The sequence below is a fragment of the Tachyglossus aculeatus genome, chromosome 17, assembly GCF_015852505.1.
Source record: "Tachyglossus aculeatus isolate mTacAcu1 chromosome 17, mTacAcu1.pri, whole genome shotgun sequence".
Taxonomy (NCBI): Eukaryota; Metazoa; Chordata; class Mammalia; order Monotremata; family Tachyglossidae; genus Tachyglossus; species Tachyglossus aculeatus.
This window is the reverse complement of record NC_052082.1, coordinates 15,046,070-15,069,099: the sequence shown is the minus strand read 5'-3', so window position 1 is coordinate 15,069,099 and position 23,030 is coordinate 15,046,070. Positions and strand designations below refer to the sequence as shown.

General features: G+C 51.4%; 2 protein-coding genes across 11 annotated transcripts in view; one reads left to right on the top strand and one right to left on the bottom strand.

Annotated features, from left to right (window-relative positions):
- The window catches only part of PAM (peptidylglycine alpha-amidating monooxygenase), a 210,373-nt gene extending 198,030 nt beyond the window's left edge, over positions 1-12,343 (bottom strand). For all 10 annotated transcript variants that reach the window (XM_038758978.1, XM_038758979.1, XM_038758980.1 and 7 more), the window contains exon 1: positions 12,281-12,343. The gene's annotated coding sequence lies outside the window, so the exon portion shown is untranslated. The remainder of the gene's footprint in view (positions 1-12,280) is intronic.
- On the top strand, positions 7,776-18,510 carry LOC119939013 (basic proline-rich protein-like). Its single transcript, XM_038758794.1, has 8 exons — positions 7,776-7,812; positions 12,200-12,798; positions 12,859-13,169; positions 13,217-13,448; positions 13,587-13,638; positions 13,721-14,525; positions 15,219-15,587; positions 18,444-18,510. Exons 1-8 carry the CDS (start codon positions 7,776-7,778, stop codon positions 18,508-18,510), a joined length of 2,472 nt encoding a protein of 823 aa, XP_038614722.1.
- Positions 18,511-23,030: the final 4,520 nt, after the last annotated feature.

Sequence of the window (23,030 nt, the reverse complement as noted above, 5' to 3'; positions counted from 1 at the left end):
GATCCACTATCAGAACGACTGCAGATGAGGAGTGGGGTGTTCTGGGAGAGAGGTGTCCACGGAGTCGCTATGGGTCGGAAACGGCTCGAATGCATAAGTACTAATAATGATAATGATTGTGGTATTTATTAAGCGCTTACTATGTGTCAGGCACTGTACTTAGAGCTGGGATGGATACATGCGAATCCCTGTCCCACGTGGAGCTCGCAGTCTTAATCCCTATTTTACAGATGAGGGAACTGAGGCAGAGAGAAGTGAAATGACTTGCCCAGTGTCATACAGCAGACAAGTGGAGGAGCAGGGATTCGAAAACAGGAGCTTCTGACACCCAGGCTCATGTTCTATGCACTAGGCCAGGCTGCTTCTCAAGTTTAGTTTAGCTGATCTTTATGATGGTTGAATTCTGACTTGGTTCCATCAACTGGATCATATTCTTATTGTTCCTTGTGTCTGCTTCCCTTGCCCTCCCCTACTTGGACTGAGAGCCGGGGATCAGGTCACAGGTGATAGCTACGATTTCTCCTCAGCCCTTAGCCCTATAATTGCACACAATAAACGCTAGCAGTAATGATAGATGAAAATCTTTTTTTTTATGACCCAGTGATGATGGTTAAAAGGCCTAATAGGTCCCCTCAAACAGTGAAACTGCTGCAGGATGAGATTTCCTCGGGATAAATCCAAAATGGCAGCTAAACCTCCCCAGGGTTATCCTTTTTAATTCCAGGCCTCCCCGGGGTTATCCTTGTCAATTCTCTAGGATCTTTCCCGTCAAGCCACGTAAAGTTAGGCTCGCCCAGACTCTGAATGTAACTTGAACCTGACGCACCCGTTGGGCACTAGCTGGCCCCTAGAACCAGCTGGCAAGGAGGTCATTTTTGGCTTGACACAAGCACCCGGTGGCAAACGAAATACACTGCCTTTAGTTTCCTCTCCAGTGCAGACATCCTGGTTCTTTAATCTTCGGTAGAGCCCGGACACTGGCCTCCTGACATTTGGTTTTAGAAGGGTAAATATTAGCGCCGAATATGTATTTAACTAAGAACAGCAGGCTCTGTAAACACTTAAGACAAAAAAAAAAAGGTTTTGCAAACTAAAATGAATTGTTAAAGAGCTCCTCCGTTTTCTTACAAGTGGCAGGAAGACGAGGCAGTAATTTTAAAAGATTATTCTAAAGTGAGCTTTTTCCAGGGAACATCTGCTTTGATAAATAATTGAAAAATAATCTACCAGCGGCTCCAGAAACGACAACTGAAATCTATCATCATAAAGGAACAGCTTGGCCTGGTGAAAACAGTGGAGCCCTGTGAGTCGGAAAGCCCGGATTCTAGCGTCAGCTCAGTCGCCAGACAGCTAAATGACCTCGGGAAAATATTTAGCCTCTCTGGGCCTCGATTTCTTCATCTATAAAATGCGGATATCTATTCCTATTCCTCCCTATGGCACAGACTTGCTCGACGAGGAGAAAGCATCCTTGAGAAACAAAAGATCTCCCCTCATTCGGGACATTATTAGAAAGGATGAATACAGCCCTTCCACTGTGATTTGGGCTGGCTGACCATGTGAATTTGACCTTATAAAAAAAAAAAAGGCAACAGAAAAGTTGCTGCCTTATTTTAAAAAAACAAAACAAAACAACTAAACCGGAATATCTTTAAGGCAAATCAATGGCCCTGTGGCCATTAAATAACCCATTCAGAACCAATCCAGAATGGGGAGGGAGCTGCGAAAAGAAAGATTTTCCACCTGACAGCGATACAGCCTGATTTCCAGGCAGAGGTCAAGGATCTAATTTCCATTCACTAGATCTGAACGATTTTCTTTGTACAACAAGCTCCTTGGGCGTGATCTATGTGTCAGCTTGTAGAAAATAAAAATGATTAAATTTTCAAATTAGTGGCCGAAGTACTGAGGGGAAATTCACAACAGCTTCAACTACCTTCCTTCACTGTCTCAATAATGATAGAAATTATCACGCTGAAACAGATGACCCTGTATGACTAATGACAAAGAGAGTCTTTTTAGCATGAGAATAGTGTACCAAAGATCTCCAGGAGCATACAACACCAGACTCCAAAGTCAATAGTGGCTTTTCTTCCTCCCTGAGCTCTCAGGAAAATTGGCAAATGAAGAGAAGCAATATGTAATACCTTAACAGTAGTACTAGTATTCATTACACACTCACTGTGCAACGAGCACTGGAGTAGAGAAGCAGCGTGGCTTAGTGGGAAGAGCCCGGGTTTGGGAGTCAGAGGTCGTGGGTTCTAATGCCGGCTCCGCCACTTGTCTGCTGTGTGACCTTGGGCAAGTCACTTAACTTCTCTGGGCCTCAGTTTCCTCAGCTGGAAAATGGGGGTTAAGACTGTAAGCCCCACGTGGGACAATCTGATTGCCTTGTATCTACCCCAGTGCTTAGAATGATGCTTGGCACATAGTAAGCGCTTAACGAATACCATCATTATTATTATTACTAAGTTCTGAGAAAGAATGCACAGGTGGAAATTTGACACAGTCTAATTCAGGTCAATAAAATACAATATCAATATAACTGATACTAATATCAAGTAGAGTCATATAGAAATAGGATCTTCTAGACTGTGAGCCCAATGTTGGGTAGGGACCATCTCTATATGTTGCCAACTTGTACTTCCCCAGCACTTACTACAGTGCTCTGCACACAGTAAGTGCTCAATAAATACGATTGAATGAATGAAGGAAAGGATCACCCACAAAATTCATAAAACATTTAGCAGGCAAACTGCGGTCTGTCCCCAGAGTTGGTTTCCAAAGTTTAAAATCCCTGAGCCATGCACTGTATTATGCTTATGTTTCCTGTAAAACCAACTAGGTCCTCCGGCCTAAAAAAAGGCACTACAATCTACAGGAAACTTCATCTCAACTATTTGGCTTTGGCCGTGGGGTAACACTATTTCCTTTTCAAAAAAATTTCTGATCTACTTAAACTCATCCCTCCCACGAAGCGTATAAGTGCTTAGTACAATGCTCTGCGTACACAAGCGCTCAAGTCAGAGTGCTTCTATATGGACGGCCCTTCTGCTTGCCTTCATGTAGAAAGGGTCTTTGGGCAGGCATCGTGATTAGGGACGCAAAACAAATCATCATCATGGACCAGCATTTATACTGCAGAGTGTTGGCTAAGGGAGACACCATCTTTCCCAAATTTAAGCAAGTCAGGAAAGGGTGGAAGTTGGTGAGACAGACAGGGGAGGCCAGTGGGACAGAAAGAGGGGTTACTATTATTCCCCTCTCCCCAACGCAAACCCATTCGAGAAGCCAGGGCTCCGAACATGGTCACCTCACACACGACAATTTGCCACCACCGTTACTTAAGATCCTCAGATGGGGAGTATATTAAACAAGGCCACAAGTGTGGCATCATGCAGTTTACAAGGTGCTCTCTTTCCCCCTTGGCTTTTATTTCCTAGAGTTCCAGGCTGACACAGCCCCAGCGTGGAGACAGAAAGGGGTGAAGAGGCTAGATTCTCAGCCAAATGAAGGAAATTATCGGCTTATTTATTTATGATACTTGTTATGCTCTTACTCTGTATCAGTACTTTGCACATAGTAAGCGCTTAACAAATGCCATCATTATTATTATTATTATTACCAAGCACTGTTCTAAGCCCTGGGGTAGATACAATTTAATCAGGTTGGACATGGTCCCTGTCCCACACGGGGCTCACACTTTTAATCCCCATTTTAAAGATGTGGTCACTGAGGCCCAGAGAAGTTAAGTGACTCGTCCTAGGTCACGTAGCAGACATGTGGCAGAGCCAGGATTAGAACCCAGGTCCTTCTAACTCCCGGGTCCGTGCTCTATCCACTAAGCCACGCTGCTTCTCTCTGGAACTGCAGGGAACAAGAACACAGTCCAAGCCTACATGGAAGAAATCACTTCCTGTGAACAAGGGTGCAAGGCAAGACACCTGTCCCCTCAGCCTATCTAGGGAAAACAATGCACGGATTCCCCTTAGCTCCTCGGGGGTCCCCACTTGACGTAGGGTGGCTTGAGAAGCAGTGTGGCTCAATGGAAAGAGCCCGGGCTTTGGAGTCAGAGGTCATGGGTTCAAATCCCAGCTCTGCCACTTGTCAGCTGTGTGACTTTAGGCAAGTCACTTAACTTCTCTGTGCCTCTGTTACCTCATCTGTAAAATGGGGATTAAGATTGTGAGCCCCACATGGGACAACCTGATCACCCTGTACCCGCCCCAGTGCTTGGAACAGTGTGTTGCACACAGTAAGCGCTTAACAAATACCAAAATTATTATTATTATTGGGGAAAGCGATGTTGGTGGTCAGATGCGGTGGCCAGATCCTTGACTGCTTTTGGGAACTAGCCAGCCAAGCCATGGTTCTGGGCCCAAATCCACTAGGAGGCAAATCTCTTCACTAGCTGGAGTTCTACTTTTGCATAAAATGGCCTGTCCGCGCCAGCTCAGAGTCTAATGTTCCAGCCCCAAGGCTGTCAATTGGATTCGAGTCTCTCGAAGCTTGGAAAGGTCCTGAAGACACACGGCTGTGGAAGGAGGCCATGCAGACTAATGAATGACCAAAGCAGTAACAGTGGCTCTGGTGTCCTGGACTCCATCCCCAGATCCACTTTGGAGCCAAGTGAGTGCCTAGGGGCCGGTCTCTGCCTCTTGGACCCCCAGTTTTTTCACCTGCAATATGGGGCTGACACCCCCCCCCCACCCCACCCCCAGACCTCACACGGTTAGTTGTCAGTCAGTCAGGAATACCGCTGTGCTTTTTCCCCGTGGCTCAGGCACAGTAGGGAATCCGGGCAGTTTTCTACTCATGCCTTCCTGAGTTGCAATCAACAGAACTGCCCACATTTCTAAATCCACAGCCCATTTTGCTCTTATGCCATCAAGACCAACCTTACGACACAGCCCACAGCAGCACAGTGCTTCATCCGAGGGAAAAATGGATGTGTTGACCCTGACTGCTGAATCTGTCTGCCAATCAATCAGGGAAGTAATCTCACCCGTCCCCCACCCCTTCCCTAACCCCCAGCCTCTCCTGCTCCATCCCCCCCAACACCTCTTTAAACTTTCTCCCTTCCTTCCCCAAAATTATTTCCCCATTTCCCAAGGCCCTAGTATCTTCCCCACCCACTCTGTTGGGACAACGAAGAGAGTGGCTCCGCCATTCATTCATTCAATCGTATTTATTGAGCGCTTACTGTGTGCAGAGCACTGTACTAACCGCTTGGGAAGTACAAGTTGGCAACATATAGAGACGGTCCCTACCCAACAGTGGGCTCACAGTCTAGAAGTCCGCCACTTACCTGCTGTGTGACCTTGGGCAAGTCGTTTCACTTTCCTATGTCTCATCTGTAAAATCACGAGGAAATACCTGTTCTCCCTCCCCCTTGAATCACAATCCCCATGAGGCTCTTCCCCAGGACCTAGTATTTTTCTTAGCACATTACTGTACGGTGAAACTTAATTAGGTCAGACACAAGTTAACTAACTCGTACCTACCCTAGCGCTTAGAACAGTGTTTGACACACAGTAAGCACTTAAATACCATAAAAAATAAGGGCTTAAATACTGCAATTAATTAATGGTCCTGTGTGCAGAGTCCCGTATTAAGCTCTTGGGAGAGCACAATATGACAGAGTTGGGTGACACGTCCTGGAGCTTACATGCTTATTATTTTATTATTATTATTATCATCACTATTATTAGATGATAAAGCCACACACAGCAATGATGTCGCCCACCCCTGCCGGACGGAAGCCAAGAACGAGGTGCAGGGTCATATTTACAGATCTTAGCCTCTTGTCTCAACCAGTCCGTTGGGAAATATTGAAAAGGAGAAACTTGGTTGCAACATGCCCACTAAGCACTTTCTCTTTCAAAAGGTGAAGCCCCGGACCTCCAGAAAGCGTTGAGACATTTCCTTAAGGCTGATTTTAGGCAGGCAACCATCTGTAGGGCTAACTTGCTTTGTTTAGGGAGAGTCGTGGGAGGGAGGAAAAGGCAAGGGGAACGCGTCAAGTTGCTCTGTCCGAACCACCAGGACTCTGACCTCTTCTTCCACACTCAGGGCGGAGATTCACCCGTCACGCCGATGAGAGACTTGATTCCAGTGACCTCAAGTTGGCCTCGGGTCAGAAACAGTGACCAAGTGCACTTTTGCCGCCCCAGTCTCCTGGGGGAAACAGGGTGATGGGGGAGAGGCAGACAAAGCAGAAGTGGGGAAGGGCCTGGAGAGTGGAACGGGGGAGTCGATCATTTTAGGAGGAAAAGCGGGAGGTGGCGGGGAGGCTGGAAATCTGTGATCCAACAAGTAGGGAACCTGGAGTGAGGGGGAAGAGGCACATACTGGAGAAACGCTGAAATCTTGGGAATGTTTCCTGGGTATCGGCCAGGATCCGTGTCGGGAATCCAGGCTGCTCAAACCAGGATAAGGCGGGGAACGGAGCCAGGGTGTTCAAACCTATTCCCGGCACTGGACTAAATGCACACATTCAGGCCTTTTTCCAAACTGAATCACCAGGTTAGTATGTCAGCTTCTTCCAACCAACACCCAACACACCTGGCTCTTAGCAAATCCTTACTGGTGAAAGGGACTGGTTTTCTGCTTTATAAATGTTGCGATGCGGCATTTTCAATCTAAAGGAAGAACACCTCAATTTGCAGTTTGGCTACACGCGGCCAATTCCCTAATTAGCACAGGGTCGTGATGACCATCTTGGCTCTTCCCTTTGGCTCCAAACGGAGGCCTCCTGACCTTGCTGCCACCTGGGCACATGGAGCGGGAGCGGACAGGCATCCACTGGTTGGAACGATAATAATAATAATAATTAGGATGCTTGTGAGGCTCTTACTAGGTGCCAAGCACTTTTCTAAGCACTGGAGTAGATAATAATAATAATAATAATAATAATAATAATGATAGCATTATTAAGTGCTTACTATGTGCAAAGCACTGTTCTAAGTGCCGTGGGGTTACAAGGTGATCAGGTTGTCCCACAGGGGGCTCACAGTCTTCATCCCCATTTTACAGATGAGGGAACTGAGGCCCAGAGAAGTGAAGTGACTTGCCCAAAGTCACACAGCTGACAGTTGGCGGAGCCGGGATTCGAACCCACGACCTCTGACTCCAAAGGCCGGGCTCTTTCCACTGAGCCACGCTGCTTCTCTAAAGATATAAGTTAATCAGGTTGGACAGAGTCTCTGTCCCGCATGGGCCTCGTAGTCTTAATCCCCAATTTTTTACAGATGAGGTAAATGAGGAACAGAGAAGTTAAGTGACTGGCCCAAGGTCACCCAGCAGACATGTGGCAGAGCCAGAACTAGAACCCAGGCCTGTGCCCCATTCACTAAACTACAAATACAAGTGCTCAACCAGTTCCTGATTGCACATCTAACCCGTTGTTGGGTAGGGACCGTCTCTATGTGGTGCCAACTTCTGCTTCCCAAGCGCTTAGTACAGTGCTCTGCACACAGTAAGCGCTCAATAAATACGACTGAATGAATGACTCTACCCAGAACAGAATCATCATCAATCGTATTTATTGAGCGCTTACTATGTGCAGAGCACTGTACTAAGCGCTTGGGAAGTACAAATTGGCAACATATAGAGACAGTCCCTACCCAACAGTGGGCTCACAGTCTAATCCCCTTTGGACTGAAAACTCGTTGTGGGCAGGGAACGTATCAACCAGTTCTGTTGTGCCGTACTCTTCCAAGCGCTTAATACAGTGCTCTGCAAACAGTAAACACTCGGTAAATGAAATTGACAGAATGACGGAGGATCATGAAAGCACAGGTGGAATGGAAGGTAAGAGGAGGGAGAGGGCACAGTGTGAGCAGACGATAGGGCCTAAAAAATCCCCCTGATCCGTTAACTAATGGTACAGAAGGGCGGGAGAGAGAAATGCTAGAACTCACCCCCACGGAGCCATGTTCGCTTTAAAAATCACCAGTTTTCTGGAATCACTGGGCGCTGAGGCAGAGCGCGGCCTATTAAGTGATGCACAGTCCACTCGGGACATCTAGTTCTCTTCCGGCCCACCTCCCCAAATCTTCCCGGGGCATAATAATAATAATAACAATAATAATAATAATAATGGCATTTGTTAAGCGCTTACTATGCGCAAAGTGCTATTCTAAGCGCAGGGGAGAATACAAGGTGATTAAATTTCCCACATGGGGCTCACGGTCAATCCCCATTTTACAGATGAGGTAACTGAGGCTCAGAGAAGTTAAGTGACTCGCCCAAGGTCACACAGCAGCCATGTGGCGGAGCCGGGATTCGAACCCCTGACCTCTGACTCCAAAGCCCGGGCTCTTTCCACTGAGCCACGCTGGCATCCCACACCACTCTGGAAGGCCGGGAAGCCTGAGGAGGGGGTCAGGGCTGAGAGCATTCATTCATTCAATCATAGTTATTGAGTGCTTACTGTGTGCAGAGCACTGGACTAAGCGCTTGGGGAAGTCCAAGTTGGCAACATATAGAGATGGTCCCTACCCAACAGCGGGCTCACAGTCTAGGAGGGATCTCCAGAGGCTTCTGGGCTTGTAGTTTCGATGCTGCTTCTTGTCCAAGGTCACACAGCAGGACGGGTGGCGGAGCTAGGATTAGAACCCAGGTCCTTCGGATTCCCAGGCCCAGGCTCTAGCCACTGAACCACGCTGCCAGAAGCAGCATGGCTCAGAGGAAAGAGCCCGGGGTTTGGAGTCAGAGGTCACGGGTTCAAATCCCGGCTCCGCCACTTGTCAGCTGTGTGACTTTGGACAAGTCACTTCACTTCTCTGGGCCTCAGTGACCTCATCAGTAAAATGGGGATGAAGCCTGCGAGCCCCCCGTGGGACAATCTGATCACCTTGTAACCTCCCCAGTGCTTAGCACATAGTAAGCGCTTAATAAATGTCATTATTATTATTATTATTAACAAGGTCTCCCCAATCTCGTTTTCTTTCCACCCAAAAGGAAACAGATGATGATGATGATGATGGCATTTGTGACATGCTTACTACAGACCAGGCACAGCACTAAGTGCTGTGGTGGATATAAGCCAGTCGGGTCGGATGCAGTCCCTGTCCCACCTGGGGCTCCCAGGCTTCATCCCCATTTTCCAGATAATAATAATAATGGCATTTATTAAGCGCTTACTATGCGCAAAGCACTGTTCTAAGTGCTGGGGAGGTTACAAGGTGATCAGGTTGTCCCATGTGGGGCTCACAGTCTTAATCCCCATTCTACAGATGAGGGAACTGAGGCCCAGAGAAGTGAAGTGACTTGCCCAAAGTCACCCAGTTGACAATACTAATAGTAATAATGGCATTTATTAAGTGCTTACTATGTGCAAAGCACTGTTCTAAGCGCTGGGGAGGTTGCAAGGTGATCAAGTTGTCCCAAGGGGGGCTCACAGTCTTAATCCCCATAATAATAATAATAATGATGATGGCATTTATTAAGTGCTTACTATGTGCAAAGCACCTTTCTAAGCACTAGGGAGGTTACAAGGTGATCAAGTTGTCCCACGGGGGGCTCACAGTCTTAATCCCCATAATAATAATAATAATAATGGCATTTATTAAGCGCTTACTATGTGCAAAGCACTGTTCTAAGCGCTAGGGAGGTTACAAGGTGATCAAGTTGTCTCATGGGGGGCTCACAGTCTTAATCCCCATAATAATAATAATGGGATTTATTAAGCGCTTACTACGTGCAAAGCACTGTTCTAAGCGCTGGGGATATTACAAGGTGATTAGGTTGTCCCACGGGGGGCTCACGGTCTTAATCCCCATAATAATAATAATAATAATAGTAATAATAATGGCATTTACTAAGTGCAAAGCACCTTTCTAAGCACTAGGGAGGTTACAAGGTGATCAAGTTGTCCCACGGGGGGCTCACAGTCTTAATCCCCATAATAATAATAATAATAATGGCATTTATTAAGCGCTTACTATGTGCAAAGCACTGTTCTAAGCGCTAGGGAGGTTACAAGGTGATCAAGTTGTCTCATGGGGGGCTCACAGTCTTAATCCCCATAATAATAATAATGGGATTTATTAAGCGCTTACTACGTGCAAAGCACTGTTCTAAGCGCTGGGGATATTACAAGGTGATTAGGTTGTCCCACGGGGGGCTCACGGTCTTAATCCCCATAATAATAATAATAATAGTAATAATAATGGCATTTATTAAGTGCTTACTATGTGCAAAGCACTGTTTTAAGCCCTGGGGAGGTTACAAGGTGATCAGGTTGTCCCACGGGGGGCTCACAGTCTTAATCCCCATAATAATAATAATGGGATTTATTAAGCGCTTACTATGTACAAAGCACTGTTCTAAGCGCTGGGGAGGTTACAAGGTGATCAGGTTGTCTCCCGGGGGGGCCTCACAGTCTTCATCCCTATTTTCATTCATTCAATTCATTCAATCGTATTGATTGAGTGCTTACTGTGTGCAGAGCACTGGACTAAGCGCTTGGGAAGTCCAAGCTGGCAACATCTAGAGACGGTCCCTACCCAACGACGGGCTCACAGTCTAGAAGGGGGACAAATACCTATTGGCCAAAGTCACCCAGCTGACAAGCGGCGGAGGCCGGATTTGAACCCACGACCTCGGACTCCAAAGCTCGGGCTCTTTCCACTGAGCCGCGCTGCTGGGACTGAGGCCCGGGGAATTAATTAATTCATTCATTCATTCATTCATTCATCTTTAAGGAGCGCTTGCTGTGCGCAGAGCGCTGTGCTGAGCGCTTGGAAAGTCCAATCGGGCAACAGATAATAATAATAATAATAATAATAATAATAATAATAATTCTATTTATTTTATTTTGTTAGTATGTTTGGTTTTGTTCTCTGTCTCCCCCTTTCAGACTGTGAGCCCACTGTTGGGTAGGGCCTGTCTCTAAATGTTGCCAATTTGTACTTCCCAAGCGCTTAGTACAGTGCTCTGCACACAGTAAGCGCTCAATAAATACGATTGATTGATTGATTAATAATAACAATAATAATAATAACAATAATAATGATAATAATAGCATTTATTAAGCGCTTACTATGTGCCAAGCACCGTTCTAAGCCCCAGGGAGTTTACAAGGTGATCAGGTTGTCCCACGGGGGGCTCCCAGTCTTCATCCCCATTTTCCAGATGAGGGAACTGAGGCCCAGAGAAGTGAAGTGACTGGCCCAAAGCCACACAGCTGACGGGGAAGTCCCACAATTGTACTTTCCAAGCCCTTAGTACAGTGCTCTGCACACAGTGAGCGCTCAATAATAATAACAATAACATTTATTAAGCACTTGGTAGGTGCAAAACACTGTTCTAAGCGCTGGGGAGGTTACAAGATGATGAGGTTGTCCCACGGGGGGCTCCCAGTCTTCATCCCCATTTTACAGACGAGGGAACTGAGGCCCAGAGAAGCGAAGTGACCGGCCCAAAGTCACACAGCTGACGGGGAAGTCCCACAGTTGTACTTTCCAAGCCCTTAGTACAGTGCTCTGCACACAGTGAGCGCTCAATAATAATAATAATAACATTTATTAAGCACTTGGTAGGTGCAAAACACTGTTCTAAGCGCTGGGGAGGTTACAAGGTGATGAGGTTGTCCCACGTGGGGGGGCTCACGGTCTTCATCCCCATTTTCCAGACGAGGTCACCGAGGCCCAGAGGAGCGAAGCGGCTTGCCCCAAGTCACCCGGCTGACAGGCGGCGGGGGCGGGATTCGAACCCACGACCTCGGACTCGAAAGCCCGCGCTCTTTTCCACTGCGCCGCGCTGCTGGGACTGAGGCTCCGGGGAACTCTTCATTCATTCATTCATTCATTCATTCGTTCATTCGTTCGTCTTGAAGGAGCGCTGGCGGTGCGCAGAGCGCTGCGCTGAGCGCTTGGAAAGTCCAATGGGGCAACCGAGGGAGGCGGGGCCCGCGCCGGGGGAGAAGGGGCAGTGCGGGGCCCGGGCAGGGGGCTCCAGGGGCGGGATCATCATCCATCGTATTGATTGAGCGCTTACTAGGTGCAGAGCACTGGACTAAGCGCTTGGGAGGTACAAGTTGGCAACATCTAGAGACGGTCCCTACCCGACAGTGGGCTCCCAGTCTAAAAGGGGTGGGGACCCGGGACGGGGCGGCCCCTCCCCTCCCCTCCCGTCCCGTCCCCTCTCCTCTCCTCCCCTCCGCCGCGCCTCCCGCCTTTTCCCCCCGGGGGAGCGGGGACCGGCCCGGCCCCTCCCCTCCGCCCCCCCCCCCCCGTCCCCCCGCCCGCCGGTGCCGGCCGTGGCTGCGGCTCACCTGGTGGGCGGAGGAACGAGGCCTCCGACCTGCTCCGGGCCGCTCCGGCTGCGGGCTCCTCCGGCTCCTCCGGCGGCCGGGGGAAGGGGCGGGGCCCACGGGGCCCGGGGACCCGCCCCCGAGGCCCGCCCATTGGCCCGGGACACGCCCTAGCCCCGCCCCCGGGCCCGCCCATTGGCCCCGGACCCCCGACGCCCCGCCCCCAGGCTCCAGGAGCCCCGCCCACTGGCCCCGCCCTCCGAGGCCCCGCCCCAGGTTCCAGGAACCCCGCCCATTGGCTCCGGCTCTCCCCGAAGCCCCGCCCCCAGATTCCAAGAGCCCCGCTCATTGGCCCCGGCTATGACCTAAGCCCCGCCCATTGGCCCCGGGCCCCCCGACGCCCCGCCCCCAGACTCCAGGAGCCCCGCCCGTCGGCCCCGCCCCCCGAGGCCCCGCCCCAGGATCCAGGAGCCCCGCCCTCTGGCCCCGGCTCCCCCCCCCGAAGCCCCGCCCCCAGATTCCAAGAGCCCCGCTCATTGGCCCCGGCTATGAACTAAGCCCCGCCCATCGGCCCCGCACTCCGTAGGCCCCGCCCCCAGGCTCCAGGAGCCCCGCCCACTGGCCCCGCCCTCCGAGGCCCCGCCCCAGGTTCCAGGAACCCCGCCCATTGGCTCCGGCTCTCCCCGAAGCCCCGCCCCCAGATTCCAAGAGCCCCGCTCATCGGCCCCGGCTATGACCTAAGCCCCGCCCATTGGCCCCAGCCCCCCCGACATCCCGCCCCCAGGCTCCAGGAGCCCCGCCCGTCGGCCCCGCCCTCCGTAGGCCCCGCCCCAGGTTCCAGGAGCCCCGCCCACTGGCCCCGGCTCCCCCCCGAAGCCCCGCCCCCAGATTCCAAGAGCCCCGCTCATTGGCCCCGGCTATGAACTAAGCCCCGCCCATCGGCCCCGCACTCCGTAGGCCCCGCCCCCAGGCTCCAGGAGCCCCGCCCACTGGCCCCGCCCTCCGAGGCCCCGCCCCAGGTTCCAGGAACCCCGCCCATTGGCTCCGGCTCTCCCCGAAGCCCCGCCCCCAGATTCCAAGAGCCCCGCTCATCGGCCCCGGCTATGACCTAAGCCCCGCCCATTGGCCCCAGCCCCCCCGACATCCCGCCCCCAGGCTCCAGGAGCCCCGCCCATCGTCCCAGCCCTCCGTAGGCCCCGCCCCAGGATCCAGGAGCCCCGCCCATTGGCCCAGGCTCCCCCCTAAGCCCCGCCCCCAGATTCCAAGAGCCACGCTCATTGGCCCCGGCTACGACCTAAGCCCCGCCCATCGGCCCCGCCCTCCGTAGGCCCCGCCCCAGGATCCAGGAGCCCCGCCCATCGGCCCCGGCTCCTCCCGAAGCCCCGCCCCCAGATTCCAAGAGCCACGCTCATTGGCCCCGGCTATGAACTAAGCCCCGCCCATCGGCCCCGCACTCCGTAGGCCCCGCCCTAGGTATCAGGAGCCCCGCCCATTGGCCCCGGTTCCCCCCCGAACCCCGCCCCCAGATTCCAAGAGCCCCGCTCATTGGCCCCGGCTATGACCTAAGCCCCGCCCATTGGCCCCAGCCCCCCCGACATCCCGCCCCCAGGCTCCAGGAGCCCCGCCCATCGTCCCAGCCCTCCGTAGGCCCCGCCCCAGGATCCAGGAGCCCCGCCCATTGGCCCCGGCTCCCCCCTAAGCCCCGCCCCCAGATTCCAAGAGCCACGCTCATTGGCCCCGGCTATGACCTAAGCCCCGTCCATAGGCCCCGCCCTCCGAGGCCCCGCCCCCAGGTTCCAGGTGCCCCGCCCACTAGCCCCGGGTCCCCTCGAAGCCCCGCCCCCAGATTCCAGGAGCCACGCTCATTGACCCCGGCTATGACCTTAGCCCCGCCCATCGGTCCCGCCCTCCGTAGGCCCCGCCCCAGGTTCCAGGAGCCCCGCCCATTGGCCCCGGTTCCCCCGAAGCCCCGCCCCCAGATTCCAAGAGCCCAGCTCATTGGCCCCGGCTATGACCTAAGCCCCGCCCATTGTCCCCGGCCCCCCGACGCCCCGCCCCCAGGATCCAGGAGCCCCGCCCATTGGCCCCGCCCCAAGCCCCGCCCCCAGGATTCAGGTGTCCCGCCCATTGGCCCCGGCTATTACCTAAGCCCCGCCCACTGTCCCCGGCCCCCGAAGCCCCGCCCCCAGGCTCCAAGAGCCCCACCCATTGGTCCCAGCCCCCCTCGTCGCCCCGCCCCCCAGGCTCCAGGATCCCCGCCCATTGGGTAGGGACCGTGTCTATACGTTGCCAACTTGTCCTTCCCAAGCGCTTAGTCCAGTGCTCTGCACACAGTAAGCGCTCAATAAATACGATTGAATGAATGAATGAATGAATGAATGAATGAATGAATAAATGACGTAAACCCCGGCCCCTCCGACGGCCCGCCCCCAAGCTCCAAGAGCCCCGCCCCTTGTCCCCGGGCACGCCCGAAGCCCCGCCCCCAGGCTCCTGGAGCCCCGTCCATTGGTCCCACCTTTAACCTCAGCCCCGCCCCGGGCCAGGGCCCCGCCTGAAGCCCCGCCCCCAGGCTCCAAAAGCCCCGCCCATTGGCCCCGGGGCCGCCTACTCCCCGCACCCAGGCTCCAGGCCCCGCCCACACGCTCCAGGCCCCGCCCACACGCTCCAGGCCCCGCCCCCAGGCTCCAGACGCCCCGTTCATTGGCCCCTGCCCCGCCTGAAGCCCCGCCCCCGGTTCCAGGCCCCGCCCCCAGGCTCCAGGCGCCCCGCCCATTGGCCCCGGCCCCGCCTGAAGCCCCGCCCCCAGGCTCCAAAAGCCCCGCCCATTGGCCCCGGGACCGCCTAATCCCCGCTCCCAGGCTCCAGACCCCGCCCCCAGGCTTCAGGCCCCGCCCCCAGGCTCCAGGCCCCGCCCCCAGGCTCCGGGCACCCCGTTCATTAGCCCCGGCCCCGCCTGAAGCCCCGCCCCCCGGCTCCAGGCCCCGCCCCCCGGCTCCAGGCGCCCCGCCCATTGGCCCCGGCCCCGCCTGAAGGCCCGCCCCCAGGCACCAAAAGCCCCGCCCATTGGCCCCGGGGCCGCCTACGCCCCGCCCCCAGGCTACAGGCCCCGCCCCCAGGCTCCAGGCACCCCGCCCATTGGCCCCGGCCCCCCCGAGGCCCCGCCCCCAGGCTCCAGGCCCCGCCCTCTCCCGGCCGGCGCAGCCTCGGCCCCCTCCCTGTTCCTGCCCGGCCCGCCCCCCCCGTGGCTGGGAATGGAACTGCCCGGCTGCGGCCTGGGGCCGGCCGGGCGGGTGGGGCAGTGTCGCCCCCTGGCGGACGGAGCCGCGCGGTGACCTTCCCCTCCACTTTCCCCACCCATCACACCTGCCCCAACCGACTCTCAAAAAGAGAAGAGACAGAACCAACCATCCATCCAACCCTCCATCCATCCATCCATCCATCCATCCATCCATCCAACCCTCCATCCATCCATCCATCCAACCCTCCATCCAACCCTCCATCCATCCATCCATCCAACCCTCCATCCACCCATCCATCCATCCAACCCTCCATCCACCCATCCATCCATCCAACCCTCCATCCATCCATCCAACCCTCCATCCATCCATCCATCCATCCATCCAACCCTCCATCCATCCATCCATCCATCCATCCATCCATCCATCCATCCAACCTTCCATCCATCTATATATATATATATATAATTGGCATTTCTTAAGCCCTTACTATGTGCAAAGCACCTTTCTAAGCGCTGGGGAGGGTACAGGGTGATCAGGTTGTCCCACGTGGGGCTCACGGTCTTCATCCCCATTTGACAGATGAGGGAACTGAGGCCCAGAGAAGTGAAGTGACTTGCCCAAGATCGCACAGCTGACACGTGGCGGAGTCGGGATTCGAACCCAGGACCTTTGACTCCAAAGCCCGGGCTCTTTCCACTGAGCCACGCTCCATCCATCCATCCAGCCAACCTTCCATCTATCAATCAAACCATCGTATTTATTGAGCGCTTACTGGGTACAGAGCACTGTACTGAGCGCTTGGGAAGTACAAGTCGGCAACATATAGAGACAGTCCCTACCCAACAGTGGGCTCCCAGTCTAAAAGTGGGAGACAGAGAACAAAACCAAACATACTAACAAAATAAAATAAATAGACATGTACAAGTAAAATAAATAAATAAATAGAGTAATAAATATGTACAAACATATATCCATCCATCCATCCATCCATCCATCCAACCTTCCATCCATCCATCCTTCCATCCATCCATCCATCCTGGCTCAGTGGAAAGAGCCCGGGCTTTGGAGTCTGAGGTCGTGGGTTCAAACCCCGGCTCCGTCACTTGTCAGCTGGATGACTTTGGGCAAGCCACTTCACTTCTCTGGGCCTCAGTTCCCTCATCTGGAAAATGGGGATGAAGACTGTGAGCCCCCCGTGGGACAACCTGATCACCTTGTAACCTCCCCAGCGCTTAGAACAGTGCTTTGCACATAGTAAGCGCTTAACAAATGCCATTATTATTATTATTATTTGGAGTCAGAGGTCATGGTTTCTAATCCCCACTCCGCCACTTGTCAGCTGGGTGACACTGAGCAAGTCACTTCACTTCTCGGGGCCTCAGTTCCCTCATCTGTAAAATGGGGATGAGGACTGTGAGCCCCACATTGAACAATCTGATCACCGTGTGTCCACCCCAGCTCTTAGAACAGTGCTTGGCACATAGTAAGAGCTTAAGAAATGCCACTATTATTATTATTATTATTATTCCGCACCTCACTGTGTGCAGAGCACTGGACTAAGCTCTTGGGAAAGGGTGGCTTAGTGGATACAGCACGGGCCTGGGAGTTAGAAGGACCTAGGTTCTAATCCTGACTCTGCCACATGTCTGCTGTGTGACCTTGCACAAGTCATTTCACTTCTCTGGGCTCATCTGTAAAATGGGGATGAAGACTGTGAGCCCCTTGTGTGATTATCTTGTATCTACCCCAGTGCTTAGCACAGCGCCTGGCACATATGATGATGATGATGATGATGATGGTATTTGTTAAGTGCTTAAACTATTCTAAGTGTTGGGGTGGATACAAGGTAGGCTGTTCCACAAGGGGCTCAGTCCTAATCCCCATTTCATTATTATTATTAATAATAATAATAATAATGTCATTTGTTAAGCACTTACTATGTGTAAAGCACTGTTCTAAGCACAGGGGGGATACAAGGTGATCAGGTTGTCCCATGTAGGGCTCACAGTCTTAATCCCCATTTTACAGATGAAGTAACTGAGGCCCAGAGAAGCTAAGTGACTTGCCCAAAGTCACACAGCAGACAAGTGGCAGAGTCCCTGAGGCCCTACTGAAAGCTCACCTCCTCCAGGAGGCCTTCCCAGACAGAGCCCCTTCCTTCCTCTCCCCCTCCCCATCCCCCCACCCCCCACCTTACCTCCTTCCCCTCCCCACAGCACCTGTATATATGTATAGATGTTTGTACGGATTTATTACTCCATTTATTTTATTTGTACATATTCATTCTATTTATTTTATTTTGTTAATACGTTTTGTCTTGTTATCTGTCACCCCCTGCTAGACTGTGAGCCCACTGTTGGGTAGGGGACCGTCTCTAGATGTTGCCAACTTGGACTTCCCAAGCGCTTAGTCCAGTGCTCTGCACACAGTAAGCGCTCAATAAATACGACTGAATGAATGAATGAAAGAGGCAGGATCAGAACCCAGTTCTGTAACTCCCAAGCCCGTGCCAGTACCACTATTATTAGTAGTATTAATATTTTATTTGTACATATTTATTCTATTTCTTTTATTTTGTTAATACATTTTGTCTTGTTGTCTGTCTCTCCCTGCTAGACTGTGAGCCCACCGTTGGGTAGGGGACCGTCTCTAGATGTTGCCACCTTGGACTTCCCAAGCGCTTAGTCCAGTGCTCTGCACACAGTAAGCGCTCAATAAATACGATTGAATGAACGAATGAATGAAAGAGGCAGGATCAGAACCCAGTCCTCTAACTCCCAAGCCCGTGCCAGTACCACTATTATTATTATTAATAACCTCTTCCTTGCGAATAATAACGATCATTCATTCATTCAGTTGTATTTATGCAGTGCTTTCTGTTTGCAGAGCGCCGTACTAAGCGCTTGGGATCTTTACTGAGTGTTACTTTGTGCCAAATCCCTTAGGTGCCGGGAGGTGCGCAGTGTGCCGGCCCGGAGCCACAACCGCGAGAGCCACCGGCAAGTCGCTTGACCACCTTGTTGCTGCTGGAAAGAGCCCCTTCCCCTTCTCCTTGCCACCAACTTGGAAAATGCCCTCAAAATCATCATCATCATCAATCGTATTTATTGAGCGCTTACTATGTGCAGAGCACTGTACTAAGCGCTTGGGAAATACAAACTGGCAACACATAGAGACTGATGGCCTGCCCTGAGACGCAGTCCGCTCCGCTGGACAGACCATCGACCTGGCGGTCAAAAGGATCCGGGTTCCAACTCCGACTCCACCACTACTGTGCTGTGTGACCTTGGGAAAGCCACTTCACTTCTCTGGGCCTCAATTCCCTCATCGGTAAAATGGGGATCAAGACCGCGAGCCCCATGCGGGCCCACGTCATCCCCCGGGCCCGGAATGCCCCCAATCCCTCTGCCCCTCCGCCGCGCTAGCTCTCTTCCTCCCTTCAAGGCCCTGCTGAGAGCTCACCTCCTCCAGGAGGCCTTCCCAGACTGAGCCCCTTCCCTCCTCTCCCCCTCGTCCCCCTCTCCATCCCCCCATCTTACCTCCTTCCCTTCCCCACAGCACCTGTATATATGTATATATGGTTGTACATATTTATTACTCTATTCATTTATTTATTTTACTTGTACATTTCTATCCTATTTATTTTATTTTGTTGGTATGTTTGGTTCTGTTCTCTGTCTCCCCCTTTTAGACTGTGAGCCCACTGTTGGGTAGGGACTGTCTCTATGTGTTGCCAATTTGTACTTCCCAAGCGCTTAGTCCAGTGCTCTGTACATAGTAAGCGCTCAATAAATACGATTGATTGATTGATTGATTGATGCGGGACGAGGGACTGTGTCCAACTTGATTATCCCCGGCGCTCGGCACGATGCCTGGCACATAGCACGCGCTTAGCAAATGCTATTTAAAAAGAAAATTATAGCCTCTTAGCACCAAACATTACAAAACATCCCCCTACATTCCTCCCGGAGGCCCAGTCAATAAGCAACTGTCCGCACGATCTGTCTGTACTTTTATCCAAGACCCCAACGAGAGGCAGCCTCTGTTCCTAATGAAATTGGGTTTGACTTTTCACCCGAAAATAAGCACCTAGACCCTCTTTCTCACAACACTTCTTTTTTCCTTATGATTCCATTTTAATACGTTCGGTTCGGTCACCAAAATTACTGAAGCTGTTTACACAGGAATAGATCAATCGATCGTATTTATCGAGCGCTTACTGTGTGCAGAGCACGGGACTAAGCGCTTGGGAAGTACAAGTTGGCAACATATAGAGACGGTCCCTACCCAACAGTGGGCTCACAGTCTAAAAGGGGGAGACGGAGAACAAAACCAAACATACTAACAAAATAAAATAAATGGAATAGATACGAACAAGTAAAATAAATAAATAGAGTAATAAATAGGTACAAACATATATACAGGTGCTGTGGGGAATAGATGACAGTGTGCATGTTGTTTTTCCTACGAGTGGCAGGGTACTGATTTAGCATCCGAGTCTAATCCCTGTTCCCTTTCTCCCTATTGATTTCCCACTCTCCATCGACTTTTGGGCTCTTTCTCCCCCGGCCACCCCACCACATTAAAAAAAAAAAATTAACCTTGGTGGAAGCCAGATTTATTTCTGAAAATTTCTCTCCCATTTGCCCCTTTTTCCACCTGAGGCTCAGAGCATGCCAACACCGGTGGAGTACATCTGCTTTTGTCCCATGGCCCCTGCAGGTTTCTGGGCCTACAATTCCCACCATTTCAGTGAATCGGAAAGCCAGTCGTATTTACTGAGTGCTTACTGCATGCTGAGCACTGTACTAAGCGCTTGGGGAAGTACAATATAACCATAGAACAGGGATATTCCCTGCCCACAACAACCTTATAATCTAGAGGGGGGGAGACGGACAGTACTATAAATAAATAGACTGTGAGCCCACTGTTGGGTAGGGACTGTCTCTATATGATGCCAATTTGCACTTCCCAAGCGCTTAGTACAGTGCTCTGCACACAGTAAGCGCTCAATAAATACGATTGATGATGATAAATAAATTACAGATACTTACATAAGTGCTGTGGGGCTGGGAGGAAGGATAAGAATAATGGTATTCGTTAAGCGCTTACTATGTGCCAAGCACTCTTCAAAGTACTGAGGTAGATACAAGGTAATCAGGTTGGATACAGTCCCTGTCCCACATGGGGTTCATAGTCTTAATCCCCATTTTTCAGATGAGGTCACTGAGGCACAGAAGTGAAGTGACTTGCCCAAGGGCACACAGCACACAAGTGGGGGAGCCGGGATCAGAACTCACATCCTCTGACTCCCAAGCCCGTGGCTCAGTGGAAAGAGCCCGGGCTGTGGAGTCGGAGGTCATGGGTTCAAATCCCGGCTCCACCAGTTGTCAGCTGTGTGACTTTGGGCAAGTCACTTCACTTCTCTGGGCCTCAATGACCTCATTTGTAAAATGAGGATGAAGACTGTGAGCCCTATGTGGGACAATCTTGATTACCTTGTACCTCCCCCAGTGATTAGAACAGTGCTTGACACATAGCCAGTGCTTAATAAATGTCGTTATTATCATTATCAATCAATCAATCGTATTTATTGAGCGCTTACCATGTGCAGAGCACTGTACTAAGCGCTTGGGAAGTACAAGTTGGCAACATATAGAGATGGTCCCTACCCAATAGCGGGCTCACAGTCTGGGTTAAAAGGAATATAAACCTGACCCAAAGAATTTCTCCCAAAGTGCAGTGTAGTCTGGCAGCTAATACAGGATTGATTTGGACAAACTTATCAATGGTCATTAAGACTAGTTTACACAACTTTACACTAACACCAACAAAAACAACAAAATGCAGTATAGATACTGACAAATATCAGCAGTCATTACGACTAGTGTACAAAATCTTACACTAACCCAAACCAAAAGAACAACACAAAAACCCACAGATATTTTCTACGCCTCGAGTGCGGATCTAGCCTAAAAACTAATGTCCAGAATTGGTTGGGTTAATTAGAGTGATCTAACGCAACACACCAGAGGTCACGGTGCCCTCTCTTTCCTCTCCCCCTCTTCCCCCTCTCCATCCCCCCCGCCTTATCTCCTTCCCTTCCCCACAGCACCTATATATATGTATATATGTTTGTACAGATTTATTACTCTATTTATTTTACTTGTATGTATTCTAATTATTTTATCTTGTTAATATGTTTTGTTTTGTAGTCTGTCTCCCCCTTCTAGACTGTGAGCCCACTGTTGGGTAGGGACCGTCTCTATATGTTGCCGACTTGTACTTCCCAAGCGCTTAGTACAGTTCTCTGCACACAGTAAGCACTCAATAAATACGATTGAATGAATGAATGAACTTGGGAAGCAAAATGACTTAGCTTATTAGTAGCAGATAATGGATTTCTTCATATTATATGAATAAAAGGAGCAAGTCAGGGCAATGCCAGAGGGAGTTGAAGAAAAGGAAAAGAGTGCTTAGGGAAGACCTCTGCGGGGAGAAGTGCCTTCAACAAGTCTTTGAAGGCGGGGAGAGGAATATCCTGTGGGATTTGAAGAGGGAAGGCGTTCCAGGCCAGAGGGAGGACGTGGGCGAGAGGTTGGTGGTGAGGCAGATGAGATTGAGGTACAGTGAGATGGTTAGCATTAGAGGAACAAAGTGTGTGGGCAAGATTGTATTAGGAGAATAGCGAGGTGAGGTAGGAGGGGGCAAGGTGATGGACTGCTTTAAAGCCAGGGCTGACGAGTTTCTGTTTAATTTGGAGGCCCCACAGACCAACCCTCCCCTACATCACTGGCTCTCTGCAAGTGAGGCATGGCTTCCCTCCTGGCTCCAGCTGGAATCCAGTTTCAGAGTCCTGGGGCTTGGCTTTGTGGACAGAAGACAGATTCAGTCATTCATTCATTCATTCCATCGTATTTCTTGAGCGCTTACTGTGTGCAGAGCACCGTACTAAGTGCTTGGGAAGTCCAAGTTGGCAACAGAGACGGTCCCTACCCAACAGCGGACTCACAGTCTAGAAGGGGGAGACGGACTACAAAACAAAACATATTAACAAGATAAAATGAATAGAATAGTAAATATGTACAAGTACAATAGAGTAATAAATCTGTACAAACATATATACAGGTGCTGTGGGGAGGGGAAGGAAGTAAGGAGGGGGGGATGGGGAGGGGGAGGAGGGAGAGAGGAAGGAGGGGGATCAGTCTGGGGATGGTGGATGTCCAGGTCGGACAGGGGTCAGGGCTCTCCCCATAGATCCACGCTTGTTTGCAGTTTTGGCCAATGGCAATCGCTGTCCGGAATGAGGAGTGGGCAGTCTGGACAGCTGCGCTGCTTTACTACTACTACTACTACTAATAATAATAATAATAATGGTATTTATTAAGCTCTTACTATGTGCCACACACTGTTCTGAGCCCCCTCCCTCCTCTCCCCCTCAACCCCCTCTCCATCCCCCCAGTCTTACCTCCTTCCCTTCCCCACAGTACCTGTATATATGTAAATATGTTTGTACATATTTATTACTCTAT